Raw genomic sequence first — 22,608 nt, forward strand, 5'->3', positions numbered from 1 at the left:
TTTTAAGTAAAAAATATTTCTACAAGTTTTTTCGTAGGATGCACAGTTTTCGAGATAAACGCGGTTGAACTTTAAAAAAATCGAAAAATTGCAATTTTTGAACCCGAATAACTTTTGATTAAAAAATAAAATAGCAAGTCTGCTTACCGCATTTAAAAGTTTAAGTCAAATTATATCGGTTTTGATTATTTCCATTGGTAAAAATTTATTTTTTTATTGTTTAACAAAGCTATAAACACGTAGGGTTTCCCGTGCTTTTACATGTGTTTTAACGCATGTAACGTAGAAATAGTCTTGATTGCACTAGTACCTATTCTACCTACTCGTTCGATTTTAAATGAGAAATCATAGAAACATCACTCACGCACTAGTTGTTTGTAGCTTTGTTTAACAATAACACAATAAATTTTTAGCAATGCAAATAATCAAAACCGACATAATTTGACTTGAACTTTCAAAGGCGCTAAGCAGAATTGCTATTTTATTTTTTAATCAAAAGTTATTCGGGTTTAAAAATTGCAGTTTTTCGATTTTTTGAAAGTTCAACCGCGTTTATCTCGAAAACTGTGCATCCTACTAAAAAACTTGTAGAAATATTTTTTGCTTAAAATGACCCAAAAAATACAAAATATTGTTTTGTTTTGCCAAAAATCGCTGTTATTTGATTTCTCAAGTTCTTGGTCTATAACAATCTTATCGACATCCGGATCAACTGTTACCCAAAAAATTCGTGTTCGACGGGTCAAAATACATAAAAAAAACTTGGGTAAGTCCATCTGAATTAACGAGGCCGTTGTACCCCCCCTGGCGACAGGACTAAACGTGTCAGGGGAATTATTAGGCAAATCGAAAATAATGGTCCCTTTTCTGTCATTTGAATTTTGATTTATAATAAGGATAGTTAAGTTACGTTGTTGAATAATTTAATAAAAATATAAGATTATTGTGGTCAGAGTTATATGCTTTTGAAATTTTTCCCAAAACTTTAGGACCATACGCTATGTTGAGAATATGCGTAATTACCATTGAGAATGTGCAGAAAATTTCGTTACGTAATACAAGATCCGAAAGGGGAGGAAAAGAAAGGTCTTTCAGCTCAATAATCAGCGAATTGCTTCTCAAAAAAATGGAGGCCAAAGTCTAACATTAGTCTAACACTCCAGTGTTAAAATGCTTAAAAATAAAGACAAAAAAGTTATGCGATAAAATAATCGTTGCCCTACCGTTGAACTGATGTATATCTGGAAGATAAATAGGCGTACCAGTTTTCGTTTTTCTAAATAGCAGCGTTCTGGAGGTATTTAAAAAAACTAATTACAAGATGAGCTCTAGCTCCCTTAGGATGCGTTTTCGGACTAGATGATTTGGGTTAAATCTTAATATTTTGAGCCCAGCACTCTACAGTTAAAATAATTCCAATTATTAATGAAACACTCTGTATAATAGTCTTTTACACATGGTTTCTTCGACAATTCACTACTCTTTATACAGGTTGTAACAAAAATGCAGGTCATAAAGTAAATCACATATTCTGGGACCAAAAATAAATCGATTGAACCTAACTTACCTTTAGTATAAGCGCCAAATAGAGGTCACCGTGTCTTTTTCAATTCTGATGGACAAACTCAACGGTTTCTTATGGATTTTTGGCTGCTTATTACGAATTTCGATGGTGGAATTCGATCCGAGTAGTCAAAAAATTGTTATAAACATTTTAATTGTTTATAAATTGTTTATAAGGCTCTGGCTCATAAACTAAAAGAGATAAAAAGGAAAAAGGAATGTTTTAAATCAAATTTGCTCGTTAATAAGAAACGAAAAAGAAAACGTTTACTAAACTTAAATCCAACAATTAGAACTCAAGATATTGTAAAGTTAGTGCACAATGCAAATTGCAAAATAACCATTTTTCGAAGCTTTATAGATCGTAACTCGGCTTGTACGCATGCAAATGAGCATTAGAAGGTGTTATTTTAAAGCTTAATAAATATGCTTGCAAACAAAGTTTGTTAAATTACTTTGTCTTCATTTGTTTTAAAGTTATCTCCGTTTGAAATTAAAATTTTCTTAAAAAAATCGTACATTACTATAAGGGTTTCAAACCAATTTAAGCTATAAACATTTATACTTTAATTAACAATAATGATAGAAGAACTCAAAACCAACATTTTGAGCTTAAGAAAATGTTCGTATGTGTATTTTTGGTCAAGATATCGATATTTTAATAGCGCGCTCTGAGGCGCGAGATTGGCTCACCGCGTAAAGGTTCACGCGCTAACTTCTCGATGCAAATTATAATTTCTATGTATATATACGTTATCTTCATTTTTTTATTTTTGAAGATCCTAATCAAATTTTATCATATAATTCTTATAATTAAATCATCATACTGTACCTCGTATCACCTTGCATTCTATTTACTTTGTCTTCTATTTTTTTGTACTAAATGAGAAAAAAAAAACATTAAAAACTAATATTTTAGTAATATAACTAAAAAGTAAGTTGATATTATTTATTAGTTCTATTTTTACAAACATTATCTTTCATGCATCTGCATCGAGGTATACAGAGAATCTCAGCTTTTTTACATCTGCATAAGTTCTTAGAGCAATTTTTACAGTTACATGGTGGTACTAAGTCTGTTCTTGTAGGCAGTAAAACTAAACCTTTCTGGGGCTTCAGAATCTAATTATCTATTTGATAACCATATAAAGTGGATCTAGTTCTTTTGCAACATCATCAAGGCACGTCAATTGTGTGTATGCCGCTACAACATAAATGCTCATTTTATATGCAATGATGATGCTGTATAAGAACTCGATTCATTTTTATATGGATATCACATATTGGCTCCTTTGCGTGCGTAGAAGCCGAGTTAGGATCGATAAAGCGTCGAAAAATACTTACATACTTGACTGTGAGCCGATTTTGCGCCTCATAGCTCGCCATTAAAATATCGATATCTTTACCAAAAATAAACTTACGAACATTTTAAAAAGCTCAAAATGTTCCTTTTGAGTTCTTCTATCAGTATTGTTAATTAAAGTACAAATGTTTACAGCTCAAATGAACTTGAAACCCTTATAAACAAATTAATGTACAATTTTTTTAAGAAAATTATAACTTCAAATTGGCATAACTTCAAAATAAATGAAGATCAAGTAATTTAACAAACTTTGTTTGGAAGTCTATTAATGAAGCTTTAAAATGAAACCTTCTAAGGCTCATTTGCACACGTAGAAGCTACGATAGATAAAGCTTCAAAAAATACTTATTTTGCAATTTGCATTGTGCACTAATTTTACAATATCTTGAGTTCTAACTGTTGGATTTAAGTTTAGTAAACGTTTTGTTCTTCGTTTTTTATAAACGAACAAATCTTATTTGAAACATTCTTTTCTATCCCTTTTGGTTTTTGAGCCAAAGCCTTATAAACAATTTATAAACAATTAAATTGTTTATACCAATTTTTTGACCACTCGGATCGAAATCCACCCTCGAAATTCGTAATCAGTAGCCATAAATCCATAAGAAACCGTTGAGTTTGTCCATCAGAATTGAAAAGGACACGGTGACCCTTCTGGCGCCTAGACTATTAGTACAAATATGCACTTAAAAAAGTTAAAGCCCTTTGAAGTTACAAAATAACAATCGATTTTTTTTAATATATCGAAAACTCTTAGAGATTTTTTATTGAAAATGGACATGTGGCATTCTTGTGGCAGGAACATCTTAAAAAAATAACAGTGACATTTGTACACCCCATAAAAGTTTTATGGGGTTTTGTTCCCTTAAACCCACCCAAACTTTTGTGTACGTTCAAATTAAATTATTATTGTGGTGCCGTTAGTTAAACGCAATATTTTTAAAACTTTATTATCTCTTAGTATTTTTTCGATAAGCCAGTTGTTATCGGGATGCTACTTCTTTTTTAATATACATAAAAATTTTATGGAGGTTTTGTTCCTTTAAACCCCCCAAATGTTTGTGTACGTACCAATTAAACTATTATTGTGGTGCCATTATATAAACACAGTGTTTTTAAAACTTTTTTACCTCTTAGTATTTTTTCGATAAGAGTATCGGGAAGAGTAATTGATAGACCGATACGTGAAGAGACCGAAATATCCGAGAATCAATTTGGCTTTATGCAGGGCAGATCAGCAACAGATGCAATTTTCATTATAAGGCAGTTGATGGAAAAATACAGGAGTAAAGAAACAAACGCTCATATGGTATTCATTGATCTTGAGAAAGCATATGATAGAGTTCCTCGAGAGATTCTGTAGTGGGCACTCAATAAGAAAGGAGTCCCTGGTGAATATGTAAAGATTGTGAGGGATATGTATGAGGGAGTAACGACTAGTGTTAGGACAGGTGTGGGAGAGACATAAATTTCATGTGAAAGTAGGATTGCACCAAGGCTCTGTGCTTAGTCCGTATTTATTCTCATTAGTTTTGGTCGAGATAACAGCGAAACTACAGGGTAACATTCCATGGTGCTTAATGTATGCTGATGATGTCGTGTTAGTAGGAAATAGTGAAAGAAACTTAGAACAAAAACTGGAACAGTGGAGACAAGCTCTGGAGGAAAAAGGTTTAAAACTTAGTAAGACAAAAACAGTATTTGGAATGTTCATTTAAAGATGGAGCTACTACAAATAAAATGGTATCTTTGGATGGTGTACTGATTGTAAAAAGCAATAGTTTTAAGTACCTGGGATCGGTATTACAGAGTAATGGAGAAATAGATGGAGATGCATGCAGTAGAATTAGGGCTGGATGGATGAAGTGGAAAGAAGCGAGTGGTGTGTTGTGTGACAGAAAAATTCCAATGAAGCTGAAGGGAAAATTCTATAAAACAGCCATAAGACCGGCTATGATGTACGGAACTGAATGTTGGGCAGTAAAGAAGAAAGAGGAACAACGAATGCATGTGGCGGAAATGAGAATGCTTAGATGGATGAGTGGAGTGACAAAGAAGGATAAAATTAGAAATGAGAATGTTAGGGGAAGTCTAGGTGTGGCACCAATTGATGCCAAAATGAGAGAGCATAGGTTAAGATAGTTTGGTCATGTTCAACGTCGAGACGTTAATCACTCAATACGAAGAATAGCTGAAGTGCAGATTCCTGGAAGGAGTAGGAGAAGAAGACCAAAGAAGACCTGGGGGGAGACCATAAGGCAGGACATGTTGGTAAAGGGGATTAATATTGATATGACCCAAGATAGAATTATGTGGAGAAATGCAATTAGGGAAGCCGACCCCGCATAGGGATAAGGCAAAGTGAATGATGAGTATTTTTTCGATAAGCCACCTTTTATCGAGATGAGGCTTTTTTTTAATATGGCTCAAAATATACCTAAAATGTAAGAATTTTCATATTTTAATCTCTATAATTTATTTTGGTCTCTATAATCGTGCTTAACCATATTCAAATATGTGGTGGATTTGACAAATATTCAAAATATCTCAATAAAAACTGACTTTTCGAAAAAGTACTAAGAGATAAAGAATATTTAAAAACATTGTGTTTAACTAATGGTACCACAATAATTTAATTGAAACGTACACAAAAGTTTGGCGGGTTTAAGGGGACAAAACCCTCATAAAATTTTTATGGGGTGCACAAATTTCAGTATAATTTTTTTAAGATGTTCTTGCCATAAAAATGCCACATGTCCATTTTTAATAAAAAATCTCTAATAGTTTCCGATATATTGGAAAAAATCGATTTTCATTTTGTAACTTCAAAGGGCTGTAACTTTTTTTATGTGCACATTTATAGTAAGGTAAGTTCGGTTCAAGCGATCTATTTTTGGTCCCAGAATATGTTATTTAATTTATGACCTGCATGTTTGTTACACCCTGTATAAATTATTTATAATACACAGAGTATTATGTCCAAAAAATTACAAGTTGTATGGTCTTTTAATAGAACTATGTTCTCAGAATTCGCAATTTCCTAAATAGATATATTTACCTTATCATTTTTTTAAATTTAAAAATATTCAAAGTTTGACTTACCTAGCAGAGGCACTGTTATGGAAGTTGGAGGAATAATCTCCACCAGTAGCAGAAAGAACACAGTGAGGGACAACAGAATAGAAATGGATAAGGATACTTTCTCTCCCGAATCTGATGGTAAGTAAAATACCAGAATAGAGAGAAAGGAAATCCCCACACAGGGTATAATTAAATTTACAGTGTAAAAGAGGGTTTTTCTTCTTAAGGTGATATAGAAAATTATGTCGGGATAGGGTTCTTCACAACAACTGTAGTACTTTTCGTTTCGTACTGCTGGTACCTGCAACAATATTGTCTTTTAGAAATAATTATATACTACTTAAATTATATAAAACTATTTCTATCTAAATTTTCTACCTCGATTTCTAGCAGATATCTTTTGAGGATAAATTACAAAAGTTATATAGTTATTTTCCTAACAAGTGCAGAAAGTCATACTTTTCCGCACGCGACTGCAGTTTTGCCGAACGAGACTTTCTGCAAGCGTTAGGAACAATATTTTTTCTACGAGTTTTTAAAAAATGACCAAATCTTAATCAATTAATTTAATTAATATGAAAATATATACACAAATTAATTCTTTGACAAGGTTGTCGAAACCAAAGTTTCAGCATAATTGGTTAGCATGACGACAATCTTGGTTTCCATGACGACGAATCAAAACTACTGTTATTGTCTACTGATTGACTTTCGAATATTATGTCAAAATTATTTTATTTCATCGAATTCTCGCGTTAATTTCATTAAAACATGTACACAATACGATATATTTGAAATAAATTAGTAACTAACATTTAAATATTAGTTTATTGCATGTATTACAATTACTTTAAGGCCATATTAACATATCTAAGTTAACACGAGTGCGGAAAAGTAAAACGCGCGCGGAAAAGTAAAACGCGTGCGGAAAAGTAAAACTGTCTAAACTAAAATGCGTGCGAGAAAGTAGGCATTTTTGCACGCTCGTAGAAAAAAATAATTTCTTTGTTCATTTTTCGACTTCCAAATTTTAAGATTCTAAAGACTCGTATCCACTATGCTTGCGAACCTCTTGCGCTCCGCGCTCCCTGCAACTACTCCAATGGATACGGCATGCGCTCCTCTCCATATAAACCGCCACCGCACCGGTTGGAACGCTGAGATGAAGCACATTCCGTTGCACGAACGGGAGCGCGAAAGTATGCACTGTGTGTAGATGTGCCGAGCATAAGAGTGGATACATGCCTTGAGTTTCTTTTTCTGATAACGGGTAGGATACTACAAAAATTAACAAAGAAAGGAATAACGGCAATATTACAAATTTTTAATTCAATAATAAGATTAAATTATTTTCCGAAACAACTGAAAATGGCAGTTATAATAATGATCCCAAAACCAGGAAAAAACTAGAGGAATTAACATTATATAGGCCAATAAGTTTACTGCCTGTGCTTTCCAAAGTGCTGGAAATATTAATAATGAAACGCATCAAGCCAATACTAGATAGCAAAAATCTCATACCAGAACATCAATTTGGGTTTAGACAAGAACATGGAACCATAGAATAAAACATATCAGCAACGACTTTGAAAATAAGCGATATTGCTCAGCAGCGTTTCTTGACATAAGCCAAGCGTTAGATAAAGTCTGGCACAAAGGTCTACTCTATAAACTAAAAAACCTATTGCCTCATCCGTATTATGAACTTCTAAAATTTTACTTATCTGACAGATTATTTTCAGTTAAATGCCATTTGGAATATCCAGAATTATACCAAATAAAATCAGGAGTACCGCAAAGCAGCGTGTTAGGACCAATGCTGTACCAGATTTTTACTGCAGATCTACCAACTTCAAGAACTACAATAACAGCAACCTTCGCAGAGGACACTGCAATACTCGCCTCACATCATGATCCAGTAACTGCCTCAAGAAACTTACAAGCCAGCCTTAATAATATCCAAGCATGGTTAAAAAAAATGGAAAATTCGAGTTCATGATACCAAAATAATCAATCCATGTTACCTTTGCGCTAAGAAGAGGTATATGTCCAGCAGTGTTATTAAATAATCAAATGATTACTCAGAGAAATGAAGTCAAATATTTAGGTTTACATCTTGACAGAAGATTAACATGGAGAACACATATATTTGCAAAACGAAAACAATTGGGTCTCAAACTAAGAAAACTTTACTGGCTTATTGGCAGGAAATCACAATTAAATCTCACAAATAAGATCTTAATATATAAAGCAGTACTGAAGCCAATATGGACGTATGGAATTCAATTATGGGGTTCTGCTAGCAATTCAAACCTAGAAATCATACAAAGATTCCCGAACAAAGTTCTTCGAATTATAACCAATGCTCCGTGGTATGTTTCTAACAACATAATAGAAAAAGACCTCCAAGTTCAATCCATAAAAACTGAAGTCACAAAGTACAATGAAAAATACAAAAACAAAACTAGTGCTCACTCTAATGACTAGTGCGCGAACTGTTTAATGTCACCGATGAAGTGCGTTGACTAAAGCGTTTTAAGCCTACAGACTTAATAAACAGATTTAAGTAAAATTAATTAATATTTACCACTACATTATTAACTTTGTTAATTATATGTTAAAGGAAGCCTCTCACTGGAGAGAATTCCTACATGTCATTTGTTCTTCTAATAATTGTCATAAAATTTACTTATTGTTATGAGTAATAACAGATTGTAAATTAAAAGGAGCTAAATAAAAAAAAAGTTTCTTTTTCGAGTTAATTTCGATTTAATTAAATTAATATTGTCAGTGTTTTTAAGTGCGTTCGTGGGGTTTTATTTGAGAATGGTACATTTGATTACATAAAATCTACTCTACTTTTAGATTTATTGTGTCTTATACTAGACATCAGTATTAGCTCCTGTTTGTGTTTCTGCGCCATTCCCTGTTAGAGCTTTTTATACTATCAAAAAGGTGTTTCCCACCAAAAAAAATTTCAAAATTTTCCTCTCCGAAATCCCTTTTTCTTTTTTGTGATCCATTTTCCAAGTTTCACATACATACAACACCGTTGGTCTCGCTATTGCTCCATTAGTTTGAATATTGGCTGCCCTGGACAGGTTTTTGCCTTCAACAGTGGGCTTAATGATCCTACTCTCTCTTCGCCTTCTTTATTTGTAACAGTTACTCCAAGGTACTCAAATTCTGTTGCCTTCTCAAAGTTATACTCTCTCCCATTTCTCCCTAGAGTGATCCATTTACTTTCTTCTGTATTTTCCCTACCTATTTCCATATACTTTAAGTTTTCTTGATTTATAGTCAGGCCGTATTTTCTATCTTCTTCAAATTTTCTAGACATTCTTCGAAGTTCAGAATCTTTCAGATTCTTTTATTTAGGCGCTTGTCTGGACATTGGCTCCTCTAATGATCTATTCTGGCACTAGGTTGAAGTCTGTTGTCTCCATGTTTTAATCGTCTATTGACGTTAAACTGATTTGTAAGATTTCCTTCTATCATGACTTAATAAAGTAACTGGATTAGTTAGCGTCATTTTAATTAATCGTATCTGTTTCTATGGTACTCCTAGTGATCTCATTGCTTCGTTTAGTCACGTTTAGTCCGTTTCGCGAGATGGAGTAGTGGGTCTATTTAAAATCAATAAAGAGCATATGAAAACCTAAGATTTGTTAATAAATGTTATTTTGTAATAAATTTAGCATAAACATTTGGTTAGTTGTAGTTGTTCTTCCAGGTCTGAAACCGGCCTGGTATTCTGCTATTATCTCTGTTTCTTAGGTTTTTATTCTACTTACTTCTAAATAATGTTTGCTAATACCTTACATATACCACTTCTAAAGTGTGGTTCCTCTGTAATTTTCACAGATAGTTTATTAACCTTCTTGTGAATTGGGCAGAAAAATGGGCGGGAAGGACACAAACACTTCGAGCACTGCGTATCGGAACTGAATATATTATGTAGTGATGTTGATTATAGTTACTTTCAAGTAATCGTTAAAAATCGTTACTTTTGTATAAAGTACAGTGGAACCTCGATAACTCGGATTAATCGGGACCGCGACCGATCCGGGTTATCGAAAATCCGAGATAGCCGGAGAATATGGTAAAAATTAATAAAATACGGTATACTTACAGATAAACTCCGTTAGAATTGAAATAACATGAAATATATTTATAAATATGCACAGTATAATACCTACTCATTAAAATTACTAAAAAAACACCAAACCCAAACGTAAGCAAATGGAAGCGAACAATACAAGACACACAATACTAAGGACCATTGTTTATAAAAGAATTTTTTAAATGGTCTTTCCTAAACAATGCTGACAGTTTGAAATAAAAAGGAATAGATACTACAGACAGGTGGCTGTTGTTTCTGCGGCGTGTGCTATGAGTCATTTTTAATATCTTCTTCTTCTTGACTGGCTTTACAACTCGGGGTGAGTCTTCGCCGCATCCACTATGGCCCTCCATCGTCTGCGATCTTGCGCTTCGATTTGCCATTGTTGTACCCCAATCCTAGATAGATCGGTTTCAACATCATCCTTCCATCTTTTTCTGGAACGGCCCACTGATCTTCTACCGTCTGGTCTCTCGAAGAACACTGTCTTTATTTTATGTCTTTATTTTTAATATCGTATAGTTCAAATTACACACATAAGTACACATTATCTCTCAAATATTATATTACATACATTTTTATTGTTGAAAGGTTTGTCTGATAATTAACTATTTTGATTGGAAATAAGCCACAATTAAATCGAAAAATACAAAATATTGAAAATCAAAATGTTTATCTGATGAAAATCGGTCCGGGTTAGCCGGACTTCCGGGTTATCGGGGGCCGACTTATCGGGGTTCCACTGTAATCATTTACAGTATTCGTTACTTTGATTACTTTTGTTACTTTTGTATTTGAGTACCGGTAATGATATGGAGAATTGCATTTCGCAGTATTTCGTATAAGATCCGATATAACAACGACCTTCACTGATCTATTTAATGGATAGAAATTAAATGATATGTAATCAATTATGTTAAAAATTATTAAAAACAAGGGGTGCCCGACATAATTTTGTCCAGAATAAATAATAATTAAAAATTATTTTTTTTTATAAATTCTACTAATTTTTTGGCCCGGGCAGATATTATTTTAGATTTTTGGATCATAACAATAAAATACACATAGACCAAGGCATTTAGGAAAAAATAAATGATTTTTATGGAAATAGTGAAATAGTCCATTCTTTCACGGTTTTTGCTCTAAATTTTAAAGAACCGCTTGGATTGACATGAAATTTGGCATAGGTACGTACAGCTTACATGTCAAAGAAGAAAAGTGATATTGTGCCGATGTGTGCTTTTGCCCTGGGGTGACTTTCACCCCCTCTTGGGGGTGAAAAAATATATGTCTAAAATAAGTCCGGAAATGGGTAAACTGATTAATTTTAAGTAACTTTTGTTCTATAGAGCTTTTTCGCCAAGTTAACACTTTTCGAGTTATTTGCGAGTGAATATGTTCATTTTTCAACAAAATAACCACATTTTTAGACGGTTTTTCGCAAATAACTCAAAAAGTAAGTATTTTGTCAAAAAAAATGTTCCTAGCAAAAATATAGCCCAAAAAAGTAAAAAAAATCTTGTACGCGTTAGGTCTCTGGATCTCGTAGAACCAGAGTTATAGCCAATGAAAAATAGATTCATATTAACCAAATTTCAAATAGAATATTTCGACGTGAAATATCCAAAATATGAGGCACTTTTTGGGGAAAACCCTTTATAACTTTTTTAAAGTGTTTAAAAAAAGCTTTATTTCTGTTTTTACAAAAAGTTTCTAGCATTAAATTTAAGCAAGTTACGTTCAAAATAAAGATGGTCCCTTTTGATTTTGCAAAAAAAAATCGGGAAGACCACCCCCTAATTAGCAGCTTAAATGAAATTAATCGTTACCGCTCCACAAATTATTTTACTTATGCTGTGTTTATATGATCTGTAAGTTGCATCGATTCAAAGTATGTACTTATTTTTGAAAAAATTTGGTTTCAAAATAAAAATTTTAAAAATTTAAATTTTGAAAAATATGCCTTTTTTTCAAAATAACTTAAAAATTGTTAGAGATACCAGAAATTTTGAAAAACAAAAAAAGTCAGATTTGCTTTTCTGAATATCATGTATTTTTTTGTTTTTCTGTTAGACAAAAATCGATTAAGATTTGGGGTTTCTAAATTTGCATACATTCGTGATCAGTGACTCGTTCAACCCCTTTTAACTACAGCCCTTTCAATAATAAGGACTTTGAACCGATGAAACTTACAGATCATATAAACAATATATACACGAGTCAAGAAACTTGTGAAGTTGTAACGATTAAGTTCATTTAAGATACTAATTAGGGGGTGATTTTCTCGATTTTTTTACCAAAACCAAAAGACTTTATTTTGAGCGTAACTTGTTTAATTTTGATGCTAGAAATTTTTTTTATAAAATAAAAATTAAGCTTTTTTTAAACACTTTAAATAAGTTGAAATGAGTTTTCCCCGAAATGTGCTTCATTTTTGGTTATTTCAAGTTAAAGTATTGCATTTGAAATTTGACGAATATGAACCTATTTTTCATTAGCTATAACTCTGCTTCTACTAGGTGTAGAGACGTGATATGTACACCATTTTTTTTTTATTTTTCAGACTTTTTTCCAGACGTCATCCTAATCCTAAATACAATGCAAAAAGTTGCAAGTCTCTATGTACCTACTATATTTAAAAATAGATTTATTCCTGTGTTTTTAGTGTTAAATGCCCTGGTCTAATAAAAACAATGCCATACATGTAAAATTAAAGATGATGATCAAAGTCTAGAAATATTATCATTTCTACATTTTTTCCGCTCAATCTAAGCTAGGTATTTTTTTTCTAGGGCTGATTAGAATAGTGTGTATTTATTATTAAAATGTGTTGCATTTATATTTTCAAAGGAACAAACATCTGTGAATTATCTACCTCGACAAATCGTATTTTATCGTATATACATCTGTTTCTGGGTGCATGCTTTGTTAAATGATTTACCTCCCTCTGTTTCAGCTAATTCTCAGTGCCCTGTAATCCTGTAAAACTCTTCATAGCCTTCGCCCTTCATAGATAAAATTTTAGTTAACTGTACTGATACCGACACTCGTGGGATACCGATCCGATTCCGATATCAACCGATTGTAGATACAATACTCAAATAGGTACTCGCTCTGATACGATTGGTACGAAGTAACGAAGTAATCAGAGTAATCAAAATAATCAAAGTAACGATTTGCCTCTCTGTATAGTAATCGTTACTTTCGATATTTGTAAGCAACGAGTACTTTGTAACGAATAGTTACTTTTTCAACATCACTAATATTATGTGTATTATTCGGGCCAGAGATTCGGTCACCGGGCACGCAACAAAGCACCGACAACTACGGGACTATAACACATCATGCTGTCCTGTACGTTACGAGGTGAAGACGTCATATTTACGAGAGTCCTCGTTTCCAGGATGAATGACACGCAAATTTTGATGACAGTGGTTGCCACAATAGAAGAGTACTTGGGAAGTGGAATGGGTATATGGCACCTCAGGACAAGATTACTGCTGCGTGTGCGTGGATTTTTAGAGTTTTTGAGTGGTTTTTTTCTCGATTAGTAGTGTTTTGATTAGAAATTTTCCCATCACATTTTTACCAATTACCATTACGTCTCGAGAACTTGATCAGGCATATTATTTATCTATGTATTATGATGTACTATATTGTTCATTGTTTATCTTATGTATTCTGTTAGTTGTAATTGTGTTGGGGTGTGTTTAATACAAATATGTAGGAATTACGATCGCTTAATGGTTTTAATAACTCATCTCCTTTTTACGAGTTATGATTCGAAACAAACATTTCGTGTGCGTTGGTTTTCGATTAACTTTGTCCAAGTTTCCCATTGGTTTTTAGTCCAACTAAAATATTTAAAAATTAAAATTAAAAGATTCATTTATTAATATTTATTTACTATCAAAAAACATAATTTTTTCGTTTTGATTTTTACACAGTTAATTTACATGCACAGTTAATGTTTTTAAAAAACTTGTCTATTTTTTGTAAAACCGTTGGTTGAGTGTATGTAACCTACAAATGAATTTTTCTTCTAAAAAAGCACGTAACTTTGTTTAGAGATGGCTGCAGGTCTATTTTTTTAAGTTGTGATTTTATCAAATATTATGTTTCTGATTTTTTCCAGATTGTTCCGTACGGTACAGTACAGTACAACGTAACGTCTATAAGGTTATTGAGGATTTTCCCCATTTTATAGACTTCAAAATAGGTTGAATCAGGGGTTTTTTATAGATTAGGAATAGGTATAGGTATTAGGTATAATTTTAACTAACTGATTCCATTAGGACATTCAAAAATTGGGCAAAACACATTTAAACCTCCAAAAAACCATGATTTCAAGATTTTTAAGGAGTGCTTATCAATGCCTTTCTAATTTATTATAAAAATACGAAAAAGAATAGTTTCAGGTCTCAACAAAGCAGATACAATCATCATTTATGCGAAAAACAATGTTTTCAACGGTTAGTGCCGGCGCAAATTGAACCTAAGCGAGCACAACCTGGCACCGGCGGGACAGGTGACCTGTGTAGTTATTTTTCTAGCCCACCGCATATTGTTCACAACAAAACCCAACCGTTGGCTGTCTCTGCAACGAATAGAGGGACGGGCAAAATCAGTGCGGACGTGTAACGGTTACTTTTGATACCGGGTCTCAGTGGTAGATACTGAGTACAAAATACTGATTACAAAATACGATGTATCTGTATCTGATGTGTTTCATAGATTATAACAAGGCCTTTGATAAAGTGCGGCATGATCATCTAATCAGACTCCTGGCAGAAAAGAATTTAGATAAACGAGATATCCGACTAATAGCAAATATGTACTATAATCAGAAAGCAGTAGTGAGAGTAGAGAATAATACCACTGAAGAAATTGAAATAAAGCGAGGTATGAGACAAGGGTGTATACTGTCACCAACCCTGTTTAATCTCTATTTCGAAGACGTAATGAATAGAACACTCTCTGAGCAATCCATAGGTATTTAAATAAATGGTGTTAGATTAAACAATCTGAGATTTGCCGACGACACCGTTCTGATAGAAACACTTGAAGAGCTACAGACATTGGTGAATAAGATAGCAGCGACTGCAGCGAAGAATATGGACTATCTTTGAACATAAAGAAAACTAAATTTATGGTAATATCGAAATGTCCAAAATTTATATTTACACAATGAAATTATCGATCGAGTTAGCAAATACAAATATTTAGGCACTTTTATAAATGAAGACAACGATAGCTCAGCAGAAATCAAAATAAGAATAGAAAAAGCAAGATCCATATTCACTAAAATGAAGAGAGTGTTCTGTGGAAGATTTGAGCCTTGAAATGAAACTTCGCCTGATGAGATGTTACGTACTTTCTGTGCTGTTCTACGGAATGGGGTCAAGGACGCTGAAAAAGATTGATACCTAAAAATTAGAGGCATTTGAATTGTGGATGTATCGCAGAATCTTGAGAATATCATGGACGGAGAGAGTCACAAACGTCGAGGTCTTGAGAATAATGAATAAAGAAAAGGAAGCTTTGAGGTGATGTTTAAGAAAAATTCTAATCCTAAAATCCTAATAACTAGGACTGTGGACAATAGATTTCTACTTCCTCTTGTAATTTGCATCTCATTTGTACCTTTTAAAACTTTAAATACCTACGTTTTCTCAACAATTAACAAATTTGCTTTTATGTACGTCAGTGTCCCGAAAGGTGCGAACTTTGCTAAAAACTAATTATTTTATCAGCCGATGCCGATACTATTATTATAAACAACACTGATTGTGATTTGATTGTCGTTGCAAAAACTGCTTACCTATTACATATATTTATATCTCGTCTACATATTTTGTTTTTAAGCATGAACAAGCCCGGTATGATGACACATTTTATTTGAGGATATGCGATATTCACAGATGTGCTTAACTGTTTTTAGTAATGAATCATTTTTAATGATAATGTTGTGTAGATTTAAGAAATGAATGATATTTACAAAATTTTTATACCTACAGAAAAGGGATTACGCCATCATTTGTGACATTGTATTTCTAGGCCTGGATCCCGCGTACCAACAAAAAGTTGATTAATAGCAAGCTGAAAATTTGTTAATAGCTTAACGGTGTCTCGTCAGACAAACTTTGATGTACGGGAACACTGAAACAGGGGAAGTTTTAATTGTGGAACAGGTTAAAAATTTGGAACGTCATACTACGAAAACGTCCCATGTATTTTGTGGGACAGAACTTCCAATTGATTTGTTACCCTTTCATTAAACTCTCATGCAAAAATCAGACTGGTAATTCCGAACGAGTTCTATTAGCTTCTCTACGTCCATCTCGAAACCAAAACCACATCTGAGAATTGAGTCACGCGTCTCGCGACACCAGAAAACTGTGTTTCGATGACAAACGTTCGAATGTGTAGACCTGGCACTGTATTCACTGATATAGGATGCGCAGAACTCTCTACGCACCGCGCCGGTGCCAGGTTGTGTTCGCTTAGGATCAATTTGCGCCGGCACTTAGCGCCGGTGTGACACCATCAAAAGATGTCATAGAATAAATATAAAAATTTACCATCCTTACCAAATTTTAGAATGTATTTTGTCCATTATTTTCTGTATTCTATGTTTGTGTTAGTATTGTTGAGGGTCATAAAGCTTTTAAATAATCTCAACGACTAAGTCTTGAAAAAGGAATAAAACCATTCCGAAAGCTAGACAAAAAGTCAAAAGAGTGTTTCTTTAACATCCTGGCCAACTTTCTGACTGCAACCCTAATAAACTAGTTGTTTGTATATATATATATATATATATATATATATATATATATATATATATATATATATTGTTATATTTCTATTTGATATGAAAATTAAATTTTGATAATTATAAACAGAATTCAATTTAATATAAAATATTTTCAATTTTCTCAACCACGGGCATATAAATTTAAAACAACCTGTATACAACAAATTGTTATATTTAATTTTAAGAAGTGATTAGAATAAGCGTACGAAACTCGGAACAATGTGCTTAGATAAACAAAGTGAATGACGCGTACCATTATCGTTCTTCTCGGAAGGTCGATCATTAGCCTATGCTAAATAAAACTCAGTGAAATAGATGATAGTTCATTATCGTTTTTCGCGGAAGGTTTCGATCATTAGCCTATGCTAAATAAGACTCATTTGAAAGAGAGAATAGGTCATTAAAATTTGTAAATAGTTAGAAAGTATTTTAGAATGGGAATTAAATATTTTCTTTTGAAATCCATTAAGCATATTTAGAAAGATTAAAAATTGGTTTTGAGGAATATTACGAATGAGAGTTGGTGGTGGAAGATTGATTTGTTAATCTGGAAGGGATATTTAGAAAGTAGGGGAATGGATGACAAAGTGAGATCAGAATGTTTTGAGCTGTCGAGAAGTGAAGTCGAGTAGTAGACGGTAGTGTTCGAGGAGTGAGAAAGCCGGTGTAGTTCCGTGAGTGTGGAGTATCTATCGTGGAACGAGAAGTAAGCCAGGTCGAGAGTAAAAGAACCTCCTTGAGCCCAGAGTGTCCCGGTAGCTGATAGCAGTTTCGAAAAAGGTAGAACACAGCATCACGACAAAAGCAGGAACGAGAGCTATTCGAGCTAGTTTTTCAAAGGAGAACATCACTGGAAGCCAGGACGAGGTTTGATCGCAGCCAAGGATAGCAGGAAAGGGTCTTGTGTGAGGACATTTTCAGTTCACCAGGAAAAGGTCAGTCTCATTTGTTTGGACATGAATGTATGGGTTTTTCGTATTAAATTCCACATAAAAAAATTGAATAACATAATCAATAATATCAGAAAAGCTTCATCAAACTTAAATAGAGTTGTTCCTAATAACTCCTAATAGTTAAATGTTAATAAAAACTTTCAATTGAAAACCAAAAGGAAATAAGATTCCCATTTGTAAATGTTATGTTTAAGAATAATAAGAAATAGCAAATATTAAGCATTGATTGCCTTATAAATAAAATAAAAAATATTTTGATTATAATTGTAACCCATATGTGTATTTTTTTTACTCTTTTCTTTTCTATCCCGATTAGGAACCATTAAGAAATATTTAGAAGCCACGGAAGTAAGTAATTAATTTATAATTCGCCCTGAGATTGAAAACATATTGATATGTGATCTGGTTAATTAATTAGATTAGTATTAATACATTGATTAAATTAAGTAACATATAAGAATATTATCTCATATCAATAATCAAGATCACATCAACTGTCGTCCAACGTGGAAAGCATTGTAAAGTATTTCTAGTGGCAAATTTGAAGGATAGAAAGAGTAAAGCCGGTATTTGAAAATTTATATGCCTGTGGTAAAAAGTGAGATACTTACATGTGATAACATAAAATTTTAGATCTCTTTAGGTACAAATTTTACATAGCTGATTTAATATTTTATTTTTACGATATTTGCATTTGATATATTTATTGACAATTTATAATATTTGGGTGAGAAAAAGTCGTCTTGGTAACATACTAGTAAAATTTCATATTTGGCGGGGACAGTACTTCTTGAAAACAAATGTCTGTGACAAGAAGCCAAAGCAAGGACAACAAAAAACAAAAAGAATATTCAGACCAAGAAGATATTTTAGACACGACAATCATGGCATCAGAACAGCAAGAATTATCAGGAATAGATAAACTATTACAACTTATGCAACTCCAGTCACAAAAAATGGATGAAACACAACAAAAACTGGATGACAATCAAAGAGAAACAAAACAAGCAATAGATGAAACAAAAAGAATAATGCAAGAAAATCAGAAGGAAACAAAACAAGCAATAGAAGAGAACAACAAGAAAATGGAGGAACGCATAGGAAAGTATGAAAAGGAAGTAAAAGGATGTTTGACAACAATGAAAAACGGGATGAAAGAACAAGAAATGAAAATTCAAAATAAAATAAAGGAGATAACGAATTGCCAGAAAAAAGAAATGGAAAGTTTGGAAAACAAGTTGCAAAACGCTATTCAAGCAGACATAGAAGAAGTGGAAAGAAAGATTGCGGAAATCAATACTCAACAAAATGTCGGAGAAAGAAGAGAACTGGTTATACATAGCACAGATGACGTGAAGATAAGGTTTGGCGGGGACGTAAGAAGATTACACCCAGTGCCGTTCATAAATAACCTGAAAAAGAAAATACAGCGCATCGGAAATTTCGAAACAGCAAAAGAAACTATCAGAAACCATCTCAAATATGAAGCAAGCCTATGGTTCGATAGTAAAGAAGAAGAATTCGGCAATTGGCAACAATTTGAACAAAAATTTTTGAATTATTTCTGGGGAAAAGTCCAACAATTGGACATTAACAAGGAATTGCGAAATGGGAAATACAATGATAGGATGGGTGTATCAGAAAGGACATATGCTTTGCAAATTTACAATAATGCAAAACATTTACAATATAATTACTCATCGGAACAATTAGTCGAACTGATTGCAAGACATTTCGAGGAAACGCTGGAAGACCATATCACATTGCAAAATTACAAAGACATAGATAGTTTATGCCAATTCCTACAAATAAGAGAATCACGTCTAAGAGAAAGAAAATCAAGAAGGTCGCGAGAAGATTACAGGCCCCGAGAAACACAAGATTACAGAGATAGAAATGAAAATAGGAGGGACTATACAAGACGAGATTTTAATCCCAGAAGGGAAAACGAAAATAGAGACAACGGAAGAGGAAATTATGAACAAAGAAATAGGCAATGGAATGAGGACAGAAATCGAGGATACCAGAATAGAAACACCACACGCTCAAATCAAGAAAACAGAAATAATGGTAGACAAAATGAACAGGGATATCGAGAAAACCGAAACAGATCCGACAGACCAAGAGAAAATAGAAGAGAAGTAAATAATACCCAGACAGATGAATATGACGGAGAGAGACATTATGACGAAAATATAAACAACGATGAGCAACCGGCGTCTTTTCACGACGGCGCTCACTAAAAACCAAAAATCAAACAGGAATCTTTTGTCACCCCAAGGAGTTTATTAAATTGGCAGGAAACAACGAAAAGAAAAATGGAGTTAATTTAAAATTTGTGGATGGATTTATCAACGAGACACCAATTAAAATTATGATAGATACTGGATCGGAAATAACATTGGTCAACAGAAAACTAATAGAAGAAGTTAACTTAACAAATTTAATTTATAAAATACCTAGGGTAAATTTAGTGGGCGCAAACAAACGGACATTGGCAACTATAAATGAAGGCATACGAGTAATGGTACGACTGGGCAAGAATATGTATGCACTACAATGTGTAATACTGCCAAACATGTCGCATGACATGATAGTAGGAGTGGACGAATTGGCAGAAAAACATGTAGTGATAGATTTTAAAAATAATACGATGAAACTAACAGAAGAAAAAGAAAAAGAACAGGAAAAGGAACATGAGAAACAAAATACGGACGAATCAGGTAAAGAACAAACAGTGGAAATGAATTTGGCAGCGAAGCAAGGACAAAGAAAAAAAAGGAGAAAAGGTCAGAAAAAGATAAAAGAAAATGAAACCTGTGGCTCCTCAAAAGAAGAGTTGAGCCCAGAAGAAGAAATAAAGCTAAAAAATGAAAGTGAAAAGAATATGATTGAAACAGTGGTATTTGAAGAGGAGGTATATGCAAACGAGGATGCAGAATGCACGGTAAACATGTGTGAAGAATCTGAGAAAAAAGACAGAAAATTGATATGTGGAGAAGGGAAAGAAAAAGAATTGCGGTTGATGTTAAGAAACTACGAAAATTTGATCAATGAGGAAAACCGAGTGGCTAAAAAGTACGAACATTCATTTGAGGTGAAAAACTTGGGAAATTTTCGATCAAAGACTTACCCGATTCCATACAAGTATCGACAAGAGGTGAAAGAAGAAATAAATAAAATGTTGGAAGATCAAATCATCGAAAGATGTGATTCACCGTATGTTAACCCGATTGTGATAGTAAAGAAAAGCAGTGGAGAATTGAGATTATGTTTAGATGCCAGGAATATCAACCAGCACACTGTATCACAATATGAATCACCTCTAAACATCGAGGCCATTTTTGGAAGAATCACGGGGTCACACATATTTTCGAAAATTGACTTAAAACACAGTTTTTGGTTGATACCGTTAGCTGAAAAGTGTAGAAACTACACCGCTTTTTCTATTGATGGTATTGTCTACCGGTTTAAGGTAGTGCCGTTTGGATTGCAGAGTGCTTGTGCTGCACTCGTCCGAGCTCTACATACCATTTTGAATCGCCACGAAGATTTCATAGTTCATTATATCGATGATTTATTAATTTTTTCACAAGATACTCAGAGTCATCTGAAACACATAGAAATAATTCTGGAAGAATTGGACACAGCGGGATTGAAATTAAACATAGAAAAATGTCAATTTTTTCAAAAAGAAGTCATTTATTTGGGTTTTCAATTGGACACCAAAACAGTAAGATTATCCGAAGACAGAGTCAAGCTCATAGATGAATACCCAAGACCAAGGAATTTGAAAACATTGAGAGGTTTTCTTGGCACGATTAATTATTTTAAAAAACTGATTCCCGATTTGAGCCAAAAGGAAATCCCTCTGATAAAGTTGCTTAAAAAAGGAATAAAATGGAATTGGAAAGAAGAACAGGAGGAAGCTTTCGAAACATTAAAACGAGAATTCGCAAAAGGAACGAAAATATACCACCCCATTTACAATTTACCTTTTATACTCCGAACTGATGCGTCCATACAAAAATTTGCAGGAGTTCTGTCTCAAATACAAAACGACCAAGAAGTGCCGATATGTTTTATATCGCGAGTGACTAAAACACATGAGAGAAAATATAGTGTTACAGAATTGGAGTTTGCCAGTGTACTATATTGCGTAAACAAATTGAGGTTTTACTTATTGGGAGCAAAATTCACAATCGAAACAGACCATGCAGCTTTAGTACATATCATGAAGAATAGATTAGTAAATAATAGAATACATAGAGGCATTCTATTATTACAGGAGTATGATTTTGAGTTCCGATATATAAAAGGAAAAGACAACATAATAGCCGACGCTCTAACACGGGATGAGGACACGGGAAAAAAGGAAACAATTACTCTACAGGTGGGACTAAATAGATTAATACAAGAAGAAGGGATATATTCGTTAAATGAGATAAGGACAAACCAAGAAGACCTAGAGGAAAGAGAGAAAAGAAGAGCGGAAGTAGAAAATGACATATATTTTAAGAGAATAGACGGAAAGGAACTATATTTAGTGACACAGACATTGGCCGAAAAGATAATAAAGAAATTACATGAGGACAATGGGCATATCGGTAGCAGAAAAGTTTGGCTCGTTTTTAGGGAAAATTACATCAGCCGACAGGATTACCGCATTGCAAAGGAAATTACCCAGAAGTGCGATGTATGTCAAAAATAT

The 22,608-nt window shown here is 33.3% G+C and overlaps 1 protein-coding gene across 1 annotated transcript in view; it reads right to left on the bottom strand.

Annotated features, from left to right (window-relative positions):
• The window catches only part of LOC114328881 (acetylcholine receptor subunit alpha-like 1), a 349,590-nt gene that overhangs the window by 31,038 nt on the left and 295,944 nt on the right, over positions 1 to 22,608 (bottom strand). Inside the window, exon 7 of the mRNA XM_050655379.1 lies at positions 6,029 to 6,308. Coding sequence (XP_050511336.1) covers positions 6,029 to 6,308 — 280 coding nt within the window. The remainder of the gene's footprint in view (positions 1 to 6,028; positions 6,309 to 22,608) is intronic.

Source organism: Diabrotica virgifera, chromosome 7 (assembly GCF_917563875.1).
Source record: "Diabrotica virgifera virgifera chromosome 7, PGI_DIABVI_V3a".
NCBI lineage: Eukaryota > Metazoa > Arthropoda > Insecta > Coleoptera > Chrysomelidae > Diabrotica > Diabrotica virgifera.